At 39.9% G+C, this 19,039-nt stretch overlaps 1 protein-coding gene and 1 non-coding gene across 2 annotated transcripts in view; one reads left to right on the plus strand and one right to left on the minus strand.

Annotated features, from left to right (window-relative positions):
- USP50 (ubiquitin specific peptidase 50) overlaps window positions 1-19,039 on the plus strand; it is a 33,617-nt gene that overhangs the window by 6,481 nt on the left and 8,097 nt on the right. Inside the window, exon 6 of the mRNA XM_036101930.2 lies at window positions 3,433-3,565. Coding sequence (XP_035957823.1) covers window positions 3,433-3,565 — 133 coding nt within the window. The remainder of the gene's footprint in view (window positions 1-3,432; window positions 3,566-19,039) is intronic.
- LOC118542045 (U6 spliceosomal RNA) lies at window positions 18,925-19,026 on the minus strand. Its single transcript, XR_004920388.1, has one exon. It is a non-coding gene; the product is annotated as a U6 spliceosomal RNA (small nuclear RNA).

Consider the following 19,039-nt stretch of genomic DNA (forward strand, 5'->3'; position numbering starts at 1 on the left):
AGTATTCCATTGTATATATATACACGTCTTTATCCATTCATCTACTGATAGACACTAAGGTTGCTTCCATATCTTGGCTATTGTAAATAATGCTGCAATATAGATAGGGGTACATATATCTTTTCAAATTAATGTTTTTGTTTTCTTTGGGTAAATACCCAGTAGAGGAATTACTGGTTCATATGGTAGTTCTATTTTTAATTTTTTGAGGAACCTCCATACTGTTTTCCCCAGTGGCTGCACCAGTTTGCATTTCCACCAATAGCGTATGAGGGTTTCTTTTTCTCCACATCCTCACCAACACTTGTTATTTCTTATATTTTTTTATTTTAACCATTCTGGCAGGTGTGAGGTGATATCTTACTGGGGCTTTGATTTGCATTTCTCTGATGATGAGTGATGTTGAGCACCTTTTCATGTGTCTGTTGGCCATCTGGATGTCTTCTTTGGAGAAATGTTTCTTCAGGTCCTCTGCCCTTTTTTAATGGGATTATTTTGTTTTGTTTTGTTTTTTTTAAGTAAACTCTACCCTGAGACCAAGACTCCCATGCTCTACTGACTGAGCCAGCCAGAGTCCCTGGATTATTTGTTTTTTTGGGTGAGTTGTATACGTTCTTCATATATTTTGGATACTAATCCTGTATTGGATAAATTACTTGCAAATATCTTCTCCCCATCAGTAGTTGGCTTTTTGTTTTGTTTTCAAAGCCAAATACTGTGTGGACTCATCTTCCCAGTGCAGAGGCCCCTGTGTGTGGGGAGCCTGGTGTGGAGGGTGCTCCTCTGCGTTTGTGTATGTGGTGTCCCTCCCATGTGTGGTTAGTCTCCTGGAAAGTTCGGTTCCCTGCTGGGACTCCACCCCTCTTACCGTTTTCCCTGTGGCCTCCTCTCTACAGTTAACTGTGGAAAGTCTAGAATGCCAGGCTTTGGGTCATTTTCTGAGTTAGTTGCTCTGATGTGGCTGTTATCTAGGTGTGTGTCCAGGGAATGACATGATCTTTGGATCCTCCTATTCTGCTACCTTCCCAACAATCTTGGCATTTTAACGTTTTTGGTGGTCACCTTACAGTTTGGTAGTTAAAAGTCTAATGTGGGTTTCACAAGGCTAAAATCAAAGTGTCTGCAGGGCTGCATTCCTTTCTAGAGAAGAATCTGATGCCTTCCCTTTCCAGCTTCTAGAGGCTGCCAAAGTTCTTTGTGTCGTGACCCCTTTCTACCATTTTCAACCCCCAACCATTTTAAGTGTTTAATTCATTGGCATTCATTACATTCACAATGTTGTGTGACAATCACTTCTAAAACTTTTTCATTGCCCCAAAGAAAAAGTCTGCAACCATTAAGCCATAATTCCCCATTCCTCCTCCCCCCACAGCCCCTGATAATCTCTAATCTACTTTCTGTGTCTATAAACTTGCCTATTCTAGGTGCTTCATGTACATGGAATCATATGATGTTTGTCCTTTTTTACTGGCCCATTTCACTTAGAATATGTTTTCAAGGTTCATCCATGTTGTGATGTGTACTGGAAGTTCATTTCTTCTTATGAACTGAGTAATATTCCATTGTGTCTATATCATATTTTGCTTTTTTATTGGTCCATTGATGGACATTTGGCACTTCCTTCGAGGGCTCTTTAAAAAATAAATTCCCTGGCCTCACCCTTGGGAATTCTGATTCCACAGGTTTGAGGTGAATTCTTCATGATTTTAATTTTTTAATCCCCCATTTTTATTTTATTTTATTTTTATTATTTTTTTAATGTGGCCTTTTTAAAAAAGATTTTTATTTATTTATTTGAGAGAGAGAGAGAGTGAGAGAGAGAGAGAGAACAGGAGCAGGGGAAGAGGGAGAAGGAGAAGGAGAAGAAGACTCCCACTGAGCAGGGAGTCCGATGTGGGACTCGATCCCAGTACCCTGAGATCATGACCTGAGCTGAAGGCAAGATGCTTAACCGACTGAGCCACCCAGGCGCCCCCCCCCATTTTTATTTAAAAAACCTTCAAATCTACAGAAAAATTGAAAGGATATATAATAAATATCCATATGCCATAGAATCTTCATTAGTATTGGTGACACTTTGCCACGTTTCCTTTCCCTCTGTCTGTCTCTCTCCACCTCCCTCCCTCCTTTCCTTCATCCCTTCCATTTTATTAGCTGAACATCTGAAGTAAGAAGCAAACACCATGGCATTTCATGCTTAAATACTTCAGCAAAGGGGCACCTGGGTGGCTCAGTCGGTTAAGCAGCTGCCTTTGGCTCAGGTCATGATCCCACGGTCCTGGGATTGAGCCCCACATTGGGCTCCTTGCTCTGCAGGGAGCCTGCTTCTCCCTCTCCCTCTGCCTGCCACTCTGCCTACTTGTTCTCTCTCTGTCTCTTTGTCAAATAAATAAATAAAATCTTTAAAATAAAGAAATATGTACATACATACACACATACTTCAGCATGTATCACCTGAGTACAAGGACATTCTTCTACATAATCACAACACCATTATCATGCTCTAGAAATTTAATAATTTCCCAACACCTAAGATCCAGTCCATGTCTAAATTCCCTCATCTTAAAAATGCCTTTCATAACTTCTAATCCAGTATCCATTTGAGGGTCATACGCTGCATTTGGCTGTCTCTTTTGTCTCTTAATCTAGAACAATCCTTCCCCATTTTTATATATTTAAACATTTTTTTTCTCATATTAACCCTTGGGGGGTCCATGAACATTTATTTGTTTGTTTGTTTGTTTGTTTGTTTATTTAGAGGGGTAGAGGCAGAGGGAAAGGGAGAGAGAGAGAGCATCTTAAGCAGACTCCACGTCCAGCTCAGAGCGCAACGTGGGGCTCAATCTCCCAACCCTGAGATCATGACCTGTGCCAAAACCACGAGTTAGAAGCTTAACTGACTGAGCCGCCCAGGTGCCACCATAATTCATTTTTAAAAAAGCTCCAGGGTGATTCTGATATGAGTTCAGATTTGGGAACTGCTGAGCTATATAGCAAATAGAGAATGTGACAAGATTTTCAGAGAATTTTATCTTATTAAAGATATATTAAAACCTCAGAGCTGGGAAACAGGACACTGCCGAGACGACGTGTGCTAAAATCAAGATAAGGAAAAGCTGAGTCAATCAATGTGATTTCTACTCCCTGATGCCAAGCCTGGCTTTGTCTCCATCTTCTCTCACAGGATTGACTCTGTACCATCTCACCCCCTGACCCACACCCCTGGCACACCCATTCTCATTTCGGGTGATCCTTGTGGATGTGCATATTATAAATACATAGATAAGAAAAAAATTATGTACGGGTCTGTGCCAAATTATCTTTCCAAGAAGTTACTTTTAACTGTAGTTGGAATTTACCAAGGTATGTAGACTTCATTCACGAGTGGTTTACAAACTTACTTTATATTTCACACATTTATTCTCTCTCCAGATTTGACATTCTGGGTACAATGAAAAGGAAATTGAGAACGGATATTCATTACCCACTCATTAACTTGGACCTTACTCCTTACATTTGTCCAGTTTTTCGGAAACACCCTAAATATAACCTCTGTGCAGTGGTGGTGAGTAAAATACTATTTAAAATAGCACAAATTTAAAGAAAACTGTAGCATTATCTACTTGAATGCCTACTCTCATCTTTCCCTCACTTCTCCTATATTCTTTTTAAGGCAAAATATAGAGCCTGGAACTTTCTGTGTTGACTTCAAACGGTAGAATAATGGAAAAATAAAATGTCCTGTCCCCGGACTCCTCACTTTCCCTCCACTCATTGGTTATTTCAGATCTGGGGGCATTTGCAAATTAGGCTGTGGGGGCAGCAGAAGTTAGTATCGATAGCTTTATGTTGAATATTCATGAGCCACTCTATGGCCAAACCCCCCTGACACTCCACATGGAATAGTCCCAGAGGAGTCACTGCCTGTGTGCATCTAGTCCTAAGGAAACTCTGTGGGGGTTCCCTTTGGTTCTAAGTCAACCATCATTATTGAGGATTCCCTGAAGGAAAGAAAGCATGGAGTATAATTCAGACCAAATCACCCAGAACTCCCCACAACGTCAAACAGCCCCAAGCACGAAGCCATTCTCCGGGTTTCCATTCTGGATCATGGTGTTAACAGTCTTTAGAACCTGGAGGTCCAGCGGGGCGCACAGCAGATGGGAGGGCTCCCACCAGAGCCCATATGCTTCGCCAGGATCTTCTGATACACCCAAGTCTCATCTGCCTATTCAGCTTGTTGAATTAATACATTATAAAATGTTAGTCCCACTCTTTAACCTCTTTCACATCTCAACCATACCTTCAAACTTTAAAAAATGATCCTCCTTTACTTTTCCTCCTTACTTCAAGCCTTGACATTCCCCTTCTTTCTCATTTATCCTGCCCTCACAGGAGCTTTTCCTTCTCACTTCCCTACTGGAGATCTAAAGTGACATCCTCCTCTCTACCACATCAAATTTAGACTCTACTGTGGATTCCAAAATGACACAGGAACCGCCTCCCCTGTATTTCACTGTTTACATTTCTCATTATGTGTTTCTTCTTTAAGAAAATCCAAAAGACAGAGAGCTGAATTTGTTTTAAAAAAAAAAAAGTATGGGGGTGCCTGGGTGGCTCAGTCGTTAAGTGTCTGCCTTCGGCTCAGGTCATGATCCCAGGGTCCTGGGATCGAGCCCCGCATCGGGCTCCCCGCTCAGCCAGGAGCCTGCTTCTCTCCTGCTCCCCCTGCTTGTGTTCCCACTCTAGCTGTCTCTCTCTCTGTGTCAAATAAATAAATAAATAAATAAATCTTAAAAAAAAAAGTATGTAATTACCTACATTAAGGGAAGATAAACATTTGTATAGAGTCACCCCAAGCCTCCTATAAATTTGTAATCCTTTTAGTGTTTAAATTATTATCAGCTAATTGAGGGGCCAAAAGTTGGTTTTGAAAGAGAAATAGATTTAGAATTTAGAATTTAGAATCAACTGTCAGTTGATGATGGACTGGCAATAAGAACTAAGCATCTTTGAAGCTATGATGTCCGGCCACAGGGAAAGGCCTTGAGTTCTGCTCCTCAAGCTGTAGTCGGCAGGAGCCCTGGCACCACCTCTCCGAAGTAAAGATTTTCAGGCTCCCCCCGAGGCTTACTGACTCAGAACATGGATTTTAGCAAGATCTCCACGTGATCCGAATGCATATTGGAGTTTGAGAAGTATGCTAGACCCCAAACCGATATATTCCCAGCCTTTGCAGGAGCCCTTGAAGAAGAGCTTACTGCTTTACAAGGCGGGATCTTTACCTGCCAGGTTTGTTTGATTTATTTTACAAACGTATAGGGCTTGCTATGTACCGGGCACCGTTCTAAGCACTTTGCAAAGAATCATTTAATCCTTATATAGCCCTGTGAGGTAAGCACCATTATTATCCCCATTTTACAGGCTGGAGAACAGCACAGAGGGGTTCAATAATCTGCCTCAATCGTATCGCCTACAAAGGGCAGAGCCAAGGTCTGAAGCGAGGCATGCTGACCCCCCAGACAGTCCCGTTCTCATTACGCCATTATGCTGCCTCTAATAGTTGATACATATCTGCCTTCCTCCTGTAATTTCTTCTGTTTGTCCTAATTCTGTGCTTTGTAGTAATAACAGTAATAACATAGAGTTACGACAATATATAGTATAATAACATACAGATAACAGTATGTATGTGGCTTTACAGTTAAATACTTGTACATACATGTTAGCAAAATGAAACACATTCTTTTTTTTTTCTTATACATGATGTTCCTTCAAATATTTGAAAGTAGCAAACATATGCTAACAGTATTTACTTCCTTCAACCCTCTTCAAGTGATTGGTTTTTAGAAAGACTTTTTAGGGATGCCTGGGTGGCTTAGTCAGTTGGGCATCTGCCTTCGGCTTGGGTCATGATCCCCGGGTCCTGGGATCAAGCCATCTAAGGGCTCCCTGCTCGGCGGGGAGTCTGCTTCTCCCTCTCCCTCTGCCTGCCACTCTGCCTACTTGTGCTCTCTCTCTCTCTGTCAAATAAATAAATAAAATCTTAAAAAAAAAATTAAAAAAAGACTAAAATTTTGAAATATTTCAGGAACAGAAAACACAGTAAGTATTCACATTACCCTCCACCAATGTTAAGAATAAAATATCCTAGATAAAATTGTGTGTATGTTTGGGCGCCTGGGTGGCTCAGTTGGTTAAGCAACTGCCTTTGGCTCAGGTCATGATCCTCGAGTCCTGGGATCGAGTCCTGCATCGGGCTCCCTGCTCAGCAGGGAGTCTGCTTCTCCCTGACCCTCCCCCCTCTCATGCTCTCTCTATCTCATTCTCTCTCTCAAATAAATAAATAAAATCTTTAAAAAAATAAAATAAAATAAAATTGTGTGTATGTTTAATGATCCCACTGCCCTCCACTCCCTGTTGTAACCACTGTTCTGAATTTGGGGTGTATTATTTCTATACACTCTTTCATACTTTGTGACGCACGTATGTGTCCGTACATGCTATGTAGGATTGTTTTGCATGTTTTATGCATATGGTATCATACTGCACATATTCTTCTGTGACTTTTTCCCCTCATGTTATTTTTATATTCATCCACATGATACATTAGCTTTAGTACAGTCATTGTAACCGCTTTTAGTAATCCATTGTATCTATTTATTGTTTCTCCTGTTGCTGGGCACTTAGGTGTTGCCAGTATTTTGCTTCTACGGTTTTATAGAATGCATTGCCATGTGCTGACACATGGAACTTTGTTTATATATAGATATCTGTGTGTATGTGTGTATGTTTTCCCAGATGACATTTTAAGGATATCTTACCTAAATCTTTCCCTTAATTTATTAACATAGCGAATGACATTGATTTTCTACCTGAGTTTTTTTTTTTTTGGCTAAAAGTGTTTTTACATTTTTGTATTTATTTTCGCAATTGAGAAACTAACTTTCTTTCTCATACTGTCTTTTTGTTTTTGTTTTGGGCCTTATTCTAGCCTCATAAAAGGCATTGGCCATTCTATTCTATTCTATTCTCTGGCACAGTTTGTATAAGATACTAATAATTTGTTTCTTTTCTTTTTTTAAAAAATATTTATTCATGAGAGACAGAGAGGCAGGGGCAGAGAGAGAAGCAGGCTCCCCACGGAGCAGGGAGCCCAATGCAGGACTCGATCCCAGGACCCTGGGATCATGACCTGAGCTGAAGGCAGACGCTGAACTGACTGAGCCACCCAGGTGCCCCTATTTCTTCATTTTTAAAAAAAAATAAACTTTTTATTGAAGTAAAACATACATACATAGAAAAAGCCATATCACAAATGCAAAACTCAATGAATTTTCAAAAAGTGGACTGGCCCATGGAACCAGACTACAGTTCAGGTAGGCCCTCACTAATACCCTAACTAGCCTTGTGCCCAATTCTAGTCAGGCAAACCACTGACTCCTGGCAGGGTAGGTTTTGCCAGCTTTTGTGCTGTATGGAAATAGGATCATACAGCATGTACTCTTTTGTGTCTGGCTCTTATCACTCAAAATTATGCAACGTTCATTCATGCCGTCAACCCTTTGTGTTGTCCAAGCAGCCTATTTTATTTTTGATGGTTTCCAGTAGTTGAGGGTGTGTTAAATGTCCCAAAAGGGAGGATCTTGGTCAGCAGCTAGATTTAGACATACTGGAAGACAGGCCCTCAGGCAGCAGCTTTTAAAGTATGCCAATATGTACATACAGTTCTGTGGGACCACATGCATAAAGGCTAGCTGACCACCAAAGCCAAGGCAGTCTGGAGGTGTTCCTTGGGCCACAGTCGGAAAAATCAGGACCCCAGATGAATGTAAAACCTCCCTTCTGGGAGATACCAGTAAGTTGTAGCAAGGCAGAGGGAGAACGTGAAGATGGCATCTACCAGCCTAGAGCCTCGACAGCACCTCTGTTGGCACCTAGTTGTGTGCCAAACCTAAAGCCTTCTCCTCGGGCTTCATGAAGCCCCAGGACAAGCAAATAGGCCTCTTTCACAGAAAGACTGGGCGTGTGTCTCATTCTGCTGTCTGTCCAGTGTCTTGGGGGTGATAGCTTGCCAGGAACTGTCTCTCTGATTGTTGTAATCCTGTAGGACCCAGGAACACAAGCTCCCCCGGCCACCAGAGCTAGGCAGTTATGGGGAATCCCTTGGATGGCATTCACAGAAACCAGCTCCACTCTGGGAGACGCTAGCACTCTGGAGCATGGCAGAGGGGGATGTGAAGATGGCTCCCGCAGGCCTGCAGGACTCCCCATGTGTGCTGAATTAGATGCCTGCCCTTAACGCAGGCCAGTGCTTTAAAATTAGCAGATGAGCCTCATTCACGTCAAGCCTGGGCACCTCTCAATTGGCTGCCTCTGTGTTGCACCCTGGGACAGGTGAGTCTGAACACTTTAAGAGCCGTTATAGCTTGTTATAGCCTTGTGGGTCTCACGGATGCAAGCCCTGTTGGTTTTTGGCGAGTCCCTGGGAGGAGGTGAGCGCACGATTCTACATCGCTATCTTGAGTGAGTACCCCTTTTTTCTTCATTTTTAAAGGGAATAGTCAAGGATTATGCTTGCTGTGTTTTAGTAGCTATACTTTATCAGGTTATTGATACTTCCTTCTATTTTGGTTTTGCTAACACTTTTTGTGCATGTTTGTAAAGGTAGTGAATTTTATTAAATCTTTGTCTCTACAATAATTGAGAAATGGCCCTCCTGAACCCTTTTTAATCTGTTCATATGTTGAATTATATTTATAGATGTTCTAACTTACTACCCTTTACTTTTACTACCCTTGCACTGCTGGGTAAATACTGTTTGGTCATTATTATCTGAGATGTATTTTGCTTGATTTGGTTTACCACACTTTAGGATTTTGCAATAATCTCTTGAATGAGCGTTATCTCTGCTTTTCTTCCTTATACCCTTTGTCTAGTATAAGTATCAAGGTTAAACGGACCTCATGAGTTAGAGGAGCTTTTCTTCCTCTTGTACAGAAGTTTGTGTAAGGCTGTGGTAAGTTTCTTGAAGGACTGATAGAACTCACCTGTAAGCCCACCTGGGCGTGCACTTCCCTTTGAGGGGTGATTGTTAACTCCTGGTATAATTTCTTTAATGCTTGTAGGTCTCTACAGGCTTTGTATTTTCTTCTTCCATCGGTTTGATAAGTTATAATTTTCTGAGTATTTGTCCATTTCATCAGAGCGTTCAGTTTTCTGGCATAACTTTTTTAGGGTGTTAAAAAATTTTCTTTTTCTTTCTCAGAGAGAGAGAGAGAGAGAGAACGAGAGCAGGAACACAAGCAGGGGGAGTGGGAGAGGGAGAAGCAGGCTTCCCGCGGAGCAGGGAGCCCAATGTGGGGCTCGATCCCAGGACCCTGAGATCATGACCTGAGCCGAAGGCAGACGCTTAACAACTGAGCCACCCAGGTGCCCCCCCAAAATTTAAAATTTCTGCTGGATCTTTAGATATCTGTACCTTTTTTTCATTTCTAATTTTATGTACTTACCATTGCTTTGTATTTTTTTCTTGATCAATCTTATTAATGTCTCTATTGTTGAAGTCTTTTCAAAGGACCAACTTTTGATTTTTTGATTCTCCTTATATCTTTGTTTTCTGGTTCATTGATCTTCTAATTTTATTATCTTTTTCCACTTTTCTTGGGTTCATTCTCTTACTGTTTTAAACTGGGAGCTTAGTTCATTAACATTCAGTCTGTTCTTTCACATATAAGCATTTAAAACTACAGATGTTTCTCTAGATAGTATTTTCACTGCCTACCACCTTTTTATAGAACCCTTCAAACACAAAATAGAGAGGACAATATAAGGAACCCTAATGCATCCATTACCCAGCATTATAGATGAGCTATCAATTCACCTATAATACCTGACCCACTCTGCTCCTTGAGCCATATTATTTTTGTATTATATATCTTTTTTGCATTGACTGCTAGTTTTATTGTGTTAAAAGATTATGATCTGTATAAAACAAATTCTTTTACATGTGTTGAGGCTTGTGTATTTCTATTTATTAGGATCCAGCTTCCTTATGTCATGGAAGTTAAACTTGTGTTATTCAAAGCTATCTCTACTGTTGTTTGTTTGACTAATTGATGGTTGAAAGAACTGTATTGAAATCTTTTTTTTTTCCTTCATTTTAAAGAGAACAATTAACAATGATGCTTGCTGTAGCTTTTTAGTAGCTACACTTTATCAGGGTATGGATTGTTCCTTCTATTCTGGTTTTGCTAACAGTTTTGTGCATGTTTGTAAAGGTATTGAATTTCATTAAACTTTTTTTCCAACAATAATTGAGATGCTATGGTTTTCCTGAATCCTTTATAATCTGCTAATATGGTCAATTACATTTAAAGATTTTCTAATTTTACTACACTTGCATTGCTGGGATAAATACTATTTGGTCATTATTTTTAAAATTTTTATTTAAATTCAATTAATTAACATGTAATGTATTATTAGTTTCAGAGGTAGAGGTCAGTGATTCATCAGTCTTATAAAATACCCAGTGCTTATTATATCACATGCCCTCAGTGTCCATTACCCAGTTACCCCATCCCCCCCACTCCCCTCCCCTCCAGCAGCGCTCAATTTGTTTCCTATGATTGAGTCTCTTATGGTTTGTCTCCCTCTCTGATTTTGTCTTGTTTTATTTTTTTCCTCCCTTCCCCATGATCCTCTGTTTTGTTTCTTAAATTCCACAGATGAGTGAGATTATGTGATACTTGTCTTTCTCTGATTGACTCATTTTGCTTAGCATAATACCCTCTAGTTCCATCCACATCGTTGCAAATGGCAAGATTTCATTTTTTTGATAGGTGAGTAGTATTCAATTGTGTGTGTGTATCTTTATTTAAAGATTTTATTTATTTGTAAGAGAGAGCGAGAGCAGAAGCAGGGGGAGCAGAGAAGGAGAGGGAGAAGCAGGCTCCCTGCTGAGCAAGGAGCCCAATGTGGGACTCAATCCCAGGACCCTGGGATCATGACCTGAGCCGAAGGTAGCCGCCTAACTAAGCCACCCAGGCATCTCTATGCCACATCTTCTTTATCCATTCATCTGTCAATGGACATCTGGGCTCTTTCTATAGTTTGGCTATTGTGAACATTGCTGCTATAAACATTGGGGTGCAGGTGCCCCTTCATTTTACATCTGTATCTTTGGGTTAATCCCTAGTAGTGCAATTGCTGGATTGTAGGGTAGCTCCGTTTTCAACTTTTTCTTTTTTTTTTTCATTTTCAACTTTTTGAGGAACCTCCATACTGTTTTCCAGAGTGGCTGCACCAGCTTGCATTCCCACCAACAGTGTAGGAGGGTTTCCTTTTCTCCGCATCCCCGCCAACATCTGTCGTTTCCTGACTTGTTAACTTTAGCCATCCTGACTGGTGTGAGATTGTATCTCATTGAGGTTTTGATTTGTATTTGCCTGATACAGAGTGATGTTGAGCACATTTTCATGTGTCTGTTGGCCATTTGGATGTCATCTTTGCAGAAACGTCTGTTCATGTCTTCTGCCCTTTTCTTGATTGGATTATTTGTTCTTTGGGTATTGAGTTTGATAAGTTCTTTATAGATTTTGGATACTAGCCCTTTCTCTGATATGTCATTTGCAAATATCTTCTCCCATTCTGTTGGTTGTCTTTTGGTTTTGTTGATTGTTTCCTTTGCTGTGCAAAAGCTTTTTATCTTGATGAAGTCCCAAGAGTTCATTTTTACCTTTGTTTCCTTGCCTTTGGAGACGTGTCCAGCAAGAAGTTGCCGTGGCTGAGGTCACAGAGGTTGCTGCCTGTGTTCTCCTCTAGGATTTTGATGGATTCCTGTCTCACATTTAGGTCTTTCATCCATTTTGAATCTATTTTTTTGTGTGGTGTAAGGAAATGGTCCAGTTTCATTCTGCATGTGGCTGTCCAATTTTCCCAACATCATTTGTTGAAGAGACTCCCTTTTTTCCATTGGACATTCTTTCCTGTTTTGTCAAAGATTAGTTGACCACAGAGTTGAGGGTCCATTTCTGGGCTCTCTATTCTGTTCCATTGATCTATGTGTCTGTTTTTGTGCCAGTACCAGACTGTCTTGATGATGACAGCTTTGTAATAGAGCTCGAAGTCTGGGATTGTGATGACACCAGCTTTGGTTTTCTTTTTCAACATTCCTTTGGTTATTCGGGGTCTTTTCTGGTTCCATACAAATTTTAGGATTATTTCTTCCAACTCTGTGAAAAAAGTTGATGGTATTTTGATAGGGATTGCATTGAATGTATAGCTTATTCTAGGTAGCATAGACATTTTAACAATATTTGTTCTTCTAATCCATGAGCATGGAATGTCTTTCCATTTCTTTGCATTGTCTTAAATTTCTTTCATCAGTGTTTTATAGTTTTCAGAGTACAGGTCTTTCACCTCTTTGGTTAAGTTTATTCCTAGATATTTTATAGTTCTGGTGCAATTGTAAATGGAATTGTTTTCTTAATTTCACTGTATTCTGCCTCATTATTAGTGTATAGGAATGCAACAGATTTCTGTACATTGATTTTATATCCTGCAACTTTACTGAAATCATTTATCAGTTCTAGTAGTTTTTTTGGTCTTTAGTTTTTTGAGTGTTTAGGGTTTTCTATATGTCATCTGCAAACAGAGTTTTACTTCTTCCTTATGAATTTGGATGACTTTTATTTCTTTATGTTGTCTAATTTCTGTGGCTAGGACTTCCAGTACTATGTTGAATAAAAGTGGTGAGAGTGGACATTCTTGTCTTGTTCCTGATCTTAGGGGGAAAACTCTCAGGTTGTCCCCATTGAGAATGATGCTGACTCTGGGTTTTCATTTATGGCATTTATTATGTTAAGATTATTGTTCCCTCTAGACCTACTTTGCAGAGTGTTTTTATCATGAATGAATATTGTACTTTGTCAAATACTTTTTCTATATCTATTGGAATGATCATACGGTTTTTATTATTTATCTTATTGATGAAATGTATCACATTGTTTTGTAAATATTGAACCACCCTTGCATCCTAATATGAAATCCCACTTGTGGGGCGCCTGGGTGGCTCAGTTGGTTAAGCGTCTGCCTTCAGCTCAGGTCATGATCCCAGGGTCCTGTGATGATGCCCCACATCGGGCTCCCTGCTCAGTAGAGAGCCTGCTTCTCCCTCTCCCTCTGCCTGCCGCTCTGCCTACTTGTGCTATCTCTCTGTCAAATAATAAAATCTTAAAAAAAAAAAAAAAAAAAAATCCCACTTGTTTGTGGTAAATGATTTTTTTAATAAGCTGTTTGATTTGGTTTGCTAATATTTTGTTGAGGATTTTTGGATCTATATTCATGAGAGATATTGGCCTGTAGTTCTCTTTGTGTGTGTGTGTGTGTGTGTGTGTGTGTGTGTTTTAATCTGATTTTGGTATCAGGGTGATACTGGTCTCATAGAATGAATTTGGACATTTTCCTTCCTCTTGAATTTTTTGGACTAGTTCAAGAAGAATGACATTAGCTCTTCTTTACATGTTTGGTAGAATTCACCTGTGAAGCCATCTGGTCCTGGACTTCAGTTTTTTGGGGAGTTTTTTGGTTACTGCTTCAATTTCATTGCTGGTGATAGATCTGTTCAAATTTTCTATTTCTTCTTCTTTAGCTTTGGTAGGTTATATGTTTCTAGATATTTATCCATTTCTTCTATGCTGTCCAATTTGTTGGCATATAGATTTTCATAATATTCTGTTACAATTGTTTGTATTTCTGTGGTGTTATTTCTCCTCTTTTGTTAGTAATTTTCTTTATTTGGTTCTATCTTTTTTTCAATGAGTCTTGCTAGAGGTTTATCAATTATGTTATCTTTTTAAAGAATCAGCACCTGGTTTCATTGTTCTGTCCTGTTGTTTTTTTAGTTTATCATTTATTTCTGCTCTAATCTTTATTATTTCCTTCCTTCTGCTGTTTTGGGGTTGTACTTGTTCTTCTTTTTCTAGCTCCTTTCGGCCTAAGGTTAGGTTTTTGAGCTTTTTCTTGCTTCTTGAGGTAGCCCTGTATTGCTATAAACTTCCCTCTTAGAACTGCTTTTGCTGCATCCCAAAGATTTTAGATCATTTTGTTTTCATTTTCATTTGTTTCCATGTAACTTTTTATTTCTTTGATTTCTTGGTTGACCCACTCAGTGTGTACTAGCATGTTATTTAACTTCCACATATTTGTGCTCTTTCCAGAGTCTGTCTTGTTTATTTCTAGTTTGATAGCGTTGTGGTCAGAAAAGATGCATGGTATGCTTTGATCTTCTTGAATTTGTCAAGACTTGTTTTGTGGCCTAACATGTGATCTATTCTGGAGAATGTTCCTTGTGTACTTGAAAAGAATGTGTAGTCTGATGTCTTAGGATGGAATGTTTGAATATATCTGGTGAATCCATCTGGTCCATTGTGTCATCGTTCAAAGCCATTGTTTTCTTGTTGATTTTCTGTTTAGATAATGTGTCCATTGATGTAAGAGGGGTGTTAAAGTCCTTTACTATTATTATATTATTATCAATTAGTTCCTTTATGTTTGTTATTAACTGTTTTATGTATTTGGGTGCTTCTATGTTGGGTGCATAAATATGTACAATTATTATAGCCTCTTGTTGGATTGTCCCCTTTATTTTTATGTAGTGTCCTTCTTTGTCTCCTGTTACAGTCTTTGTTTTAAAGTCTATTTTGTGGGGCACCTGGGTGGCTCAGTTGGTTAAGCATCTGCCTTTGGCTCAGGTCATTACCTCAGGGTCCTGGGATCAGGCTCCCTGCTCAGTGGGGAGTCTGCTTCTCTCTCTCCCTCTGTGTGTGCTCTCCCTCTCTCTCAAATAAATAAATTAATTAAATATTTTTTAAAAAATCTATTTTGTCTGATGTAAGTACTGCTACCCCAGATTTCTTTTGGCATCCATTTGCATGATAAATATTTCTGCATCCCACCCACCCCCACCCCCCACTTTCAATCTGCAGGTCTCTCTTGGTCTGAAATGAGTCTCTTGTAGGCAGCATATAGATGGGTCTTTTTTTTTTTTTTTTTTAATCCACGCTGTCATCTCATGTCTTTTGACTGGAGCATTCAGTCCATTTATATTCAAAGTAATTATTGATAGATATGTATTTATTGCTATTTTGTTACTTGGTTTGTGGTTGTTTCTGTAGGTATTCTCTGATCCTTTCTTGCTCTTTCATGTTTTGTTGGCTTTCTTTGATATACTTGGATTCCTTTTTCTTTATTCGTTGCATATACATCATTGTTTTTGATTCATGGTTACCATTAGTTTTGTATATAACGTCTGCAAATAGCAGTGTATATTAAGTTGATGGTCACTTAGTTTAATCCCATTCTTTACTTCTCTGCCCCCCATGTTTTAGGTATATGGTGTCATATTTTGCATCCTTTTATTTTATGAGTCCCTTGATTGATTTACAGAAATATTTATTTTTACTGCTTTTGTGTTTTTTACTTTTCATACTCTCACTGATGGTCTTTCTTTCCATTCAAAGTGTCCCCTTTAATATTTCTTGTAGGGCTGGTTTAGTGGTCCTGAACTCCTTCAGTTTTTGTCTGAGAAACTCTCTATCTCTCCTTCTCTTTTGACTGATAGCCTTGCTGGATAGAGTATTCTTGCCTGTAGATTTTCCTTTTCAGCACTTTGCACACCAGAGGGGGGTGACATGAGATAGTCAAAGTTCCTGCTGAAAAATCAGCTTACAGCCTTATGGGGTTTCACTTGTATGTAACTGTCTTCTTTTTCTTTAAAAAACCTTGTTATCACTACTTTTTGCCATTTTAATTACCTTGTGTCTTGGTGTGGACTTCCTTGCATTGAATTTTGGTGGGAATCTCTGTGCCTCCTGGACCTGGATATCTGTGTCCTTCCCCAGATTAAGGAAGTTTTCAGCTATTATTTCTTCAAATGAATTTTCTGCCCCCTTATTTCTATTTCTTCTGAGATCCCTATAATGTGGATGTTGTTATACTTGGAGTCACCGAGTTCCCTGAGACTATTCTCAATTTAAGTAATTTTCTTTCCTCTTCTTTGCTCAGCTTGGTTACTTTCCATTACTCTGCCTTCCAGATCATTAATTTGTTCCTCTGCTTCGTCTAGCATGCTATTTATGCCATCAAGTGTATTTTTAATTTCATTTATTGTGTTCTTCATCTCTGACTTGTTCTTTTTTTAATATTTATAAGCTATATTTATTATTTTTCTGACCAAAGTACAATGATTTTTAAATCTCCGTAAATAACAACAACAACAACAAAAGTATTCAAGAACATAAAACACAAACGGGAAATTAACCATTAGATGTTTTTACTTCATACCAACCTGATATTTAGTCTAGAAAATAAACAAAAACACTTTGAAACATTGCTAAAATGCTAACCAAATCATTTTATCATTTACATATCTTACCCTCAGAATTATGTCAGAATAAAGCTGACAGTTCTGCCAGGATCTGAATCCCCAGTGACCCCATCCCAATCTCTGGAAGCAAAGAAGATGCCCTGTCACACAACTTTATATAAGTTGTAATAAAACAAAACCTATGTTTTCTTACCTTCCTGTAGGAAATGGTCAGCCTTTTAATAAATACTAAAACACTCTTATGAGTTTGTTTACCAAACACATTTTACAAGAACCAACTACACAAAAAGTTCCTTTGGAATTTGGTCTACAAATTCACTTAACAGGTTGGAAATTTAAAACCTATAAGAGGGCGCCTGGGTGGCTCAGTTGGTTAAGCGACTGCCTTCGGCTCAGGTCATGATCCTGGAGTCCCGGGATCGAGTCCCGCATCGGGCTCCCTGCTCGGCAGGGAGTCTGCTTCTCCCTCTGACCCTCCTCCCTCTCATGCTCTCTGTCTCTCATTCTCTCTCTCAAATAAATAAATAAAACCTTTAAAAAAAAAAAATAAATAAAACCTATAAGAAAATGAGGAAGTAGGGAATTCCTAATCTTAACCTGCTGCAATTATTAAAGGGATATACACACATACTGAAAAATTTTGCTCACAGACGGCACGAACTATAAAAGGGATATGCTTTTTGAGTAAAACAAAGAACTAGCTGATACCTTTTTTGTTTTTTATCTCTGTGTTAAGGGTCTCACTGATGCCCTCCACTCTTAAGTCCAGTGAGTATCTTTGAGATCATTACTTAAGTTCTCTTATCAGGCATATCACTTGTATCCATTTCACTTTGGTCTCTTTCTGTGGTTTGGTCCTGATCTTTCATTTGGGAGATGTTTCTCTGTCTCTTCATTTTGTCTAACTCTCTGTGTCCATTTAGTTCTCTGTGTTAGGGAAGTCAGCTACTTCTCTTGCTCTTAATGGAAATAGTTCTATGAAGAAGAGGTCCTGTAGTGCCCCGCAGCACAGTGTCCCCTGTCCCCTAGGACCTCGCGCATCAGGGAGTGTGTCCTATGTATGTTGTGCTGTGGAATCATGGCCTCTTTTTCCTTCAGTCCAGTGTCTGCAGAGGCTGTCTTTGCCTGTTGTGGGCCCTGAGGTGTGTGGTGGTCTGCTTGCAAAAGGAGACCTGCCCCACCACTGCTGGAAGTGATGTCCCCCGAGACCTGCAGTTCAGGCGATGTGGTGCTAACAGGTTTGTACTGGTCTTTTGGGGGAAGGGGCCGCAGGGCCAGGACTGATGTGAGCAGGCCTGGGAAGGACAGATCTGCCCAAGCGTCGGGGGTTGGGGCTTGATGCAAGCACATTAGGAGCATCGGTGCTGTGCTCTGTCCCGCAGGCGGCCGTTGTTATGCGGGGGTGTGTGTGGGGGACACAAGGGAGGGAAACTGCGCCTGCCAACTCCTCTCTTCCTGGAGTGGTCTCCCTGTGATCCCTGCCTCTCCAGGCCACACTCCGAGATGAGCAAATCCCTCGCCCTCCCGACTGCCCCAGGCCTTTTTCAAACTCTGGTTCTACACAGTATCTGCACAGGCTGTTTGTCCCACTGTCTCTTTAGAGGGCGGGGACTCTGCTTCCTAACGCCCTCCAGTCTCTCCCAGGGCCAAGCCCGATGCTTTTTAAAATTCCAGGCAAGCCCTGCAGATGTTAAGTACTCACGAAATTCAGCCCCTGTCACTATAAAAGGCAAATATTACAGAGATTCGTCCTCCCCGTTTATGGGCTCCCCAGTGTGAAGGTCTGTTTTCCGCCCTTCTCAGTGCCATCTGCTTTGCTCCCAGACCGCATCTTCACCCTTCCTACCTTCCTCCATGTGGCCTCTTTCCTGTCTTGAGTTGTGGAGTTTGTTCTGGCAGTCTTTGTGTTGTTTGCTAGGTGATTTGTGCTGATATGGGTGTTATCTAGATGGATCTGTGGGATGAGGCCAACTTGGGGTCCTTCTACTCCACCATCTCCCCAGCCCTCTGGGTATTAATTTTGTATCCTGTAACTTTACTGAATTCATTTATTCTAGTAGTTTTTTGGTGGAGTCATTAGGATTGTCTATGTAGAGTATCATGTCATCTGCAAATAGTGACAGTTTAACTTCTTTACCAATATGGATGCCTCTTTTTTCTCTTTTTGTTGTCTGCTTGCTATAGCTAAGACTTCCAGTATTATGTTGAATAAAAGTGAGAGTGGGCATCCTTGTCTTGTTCCTGATTTTGGAGGAAAAGTTCTGTTTTTCACCATTGAATGTTAGCTATGGATTTGTCATATATGGCCTTTATTATATTGAGGTATGTTCCTTCTAAACCCACTTTACTGAGACTTTAAAATGAATGGATGTTATACTTTGCCAAATGCTTTTTCTGCATCTATGGAGGTGATCATGTGATTTTTATGCCTTGTTTTGTTGATGTAGTGTATCATGTTTATTGATTTGCAAATATTAAACCATCCTTGCATCTCCAGAATAAATTCCACTTGATTGTGGTGAATGATTTTTTTTTTTTTCAGTATACAAATTGTCACAAATTTGAATGTCATTCTGATGCAGGGGCCATGCTAATCTCTATCATTCCAATTTTAGTATATGTGCTGTTGAAGTGAGCATGGTGAATAATCCT

This window comes from Halichoerus grypus, chromosome 8 (assembly GCF_964656455.1).
Source record: "Halichoerus grypus chromosome 8, mHalGry1.hap1.1, whole genome shotgun sequence".
In the NCBI taxonomy this organism is placed as follows: Eukaryota; Metazoa; Chordata; class Mammalia; order Carnivora; family Phocidae; genus Halichoerus; species Halichoerus grypus.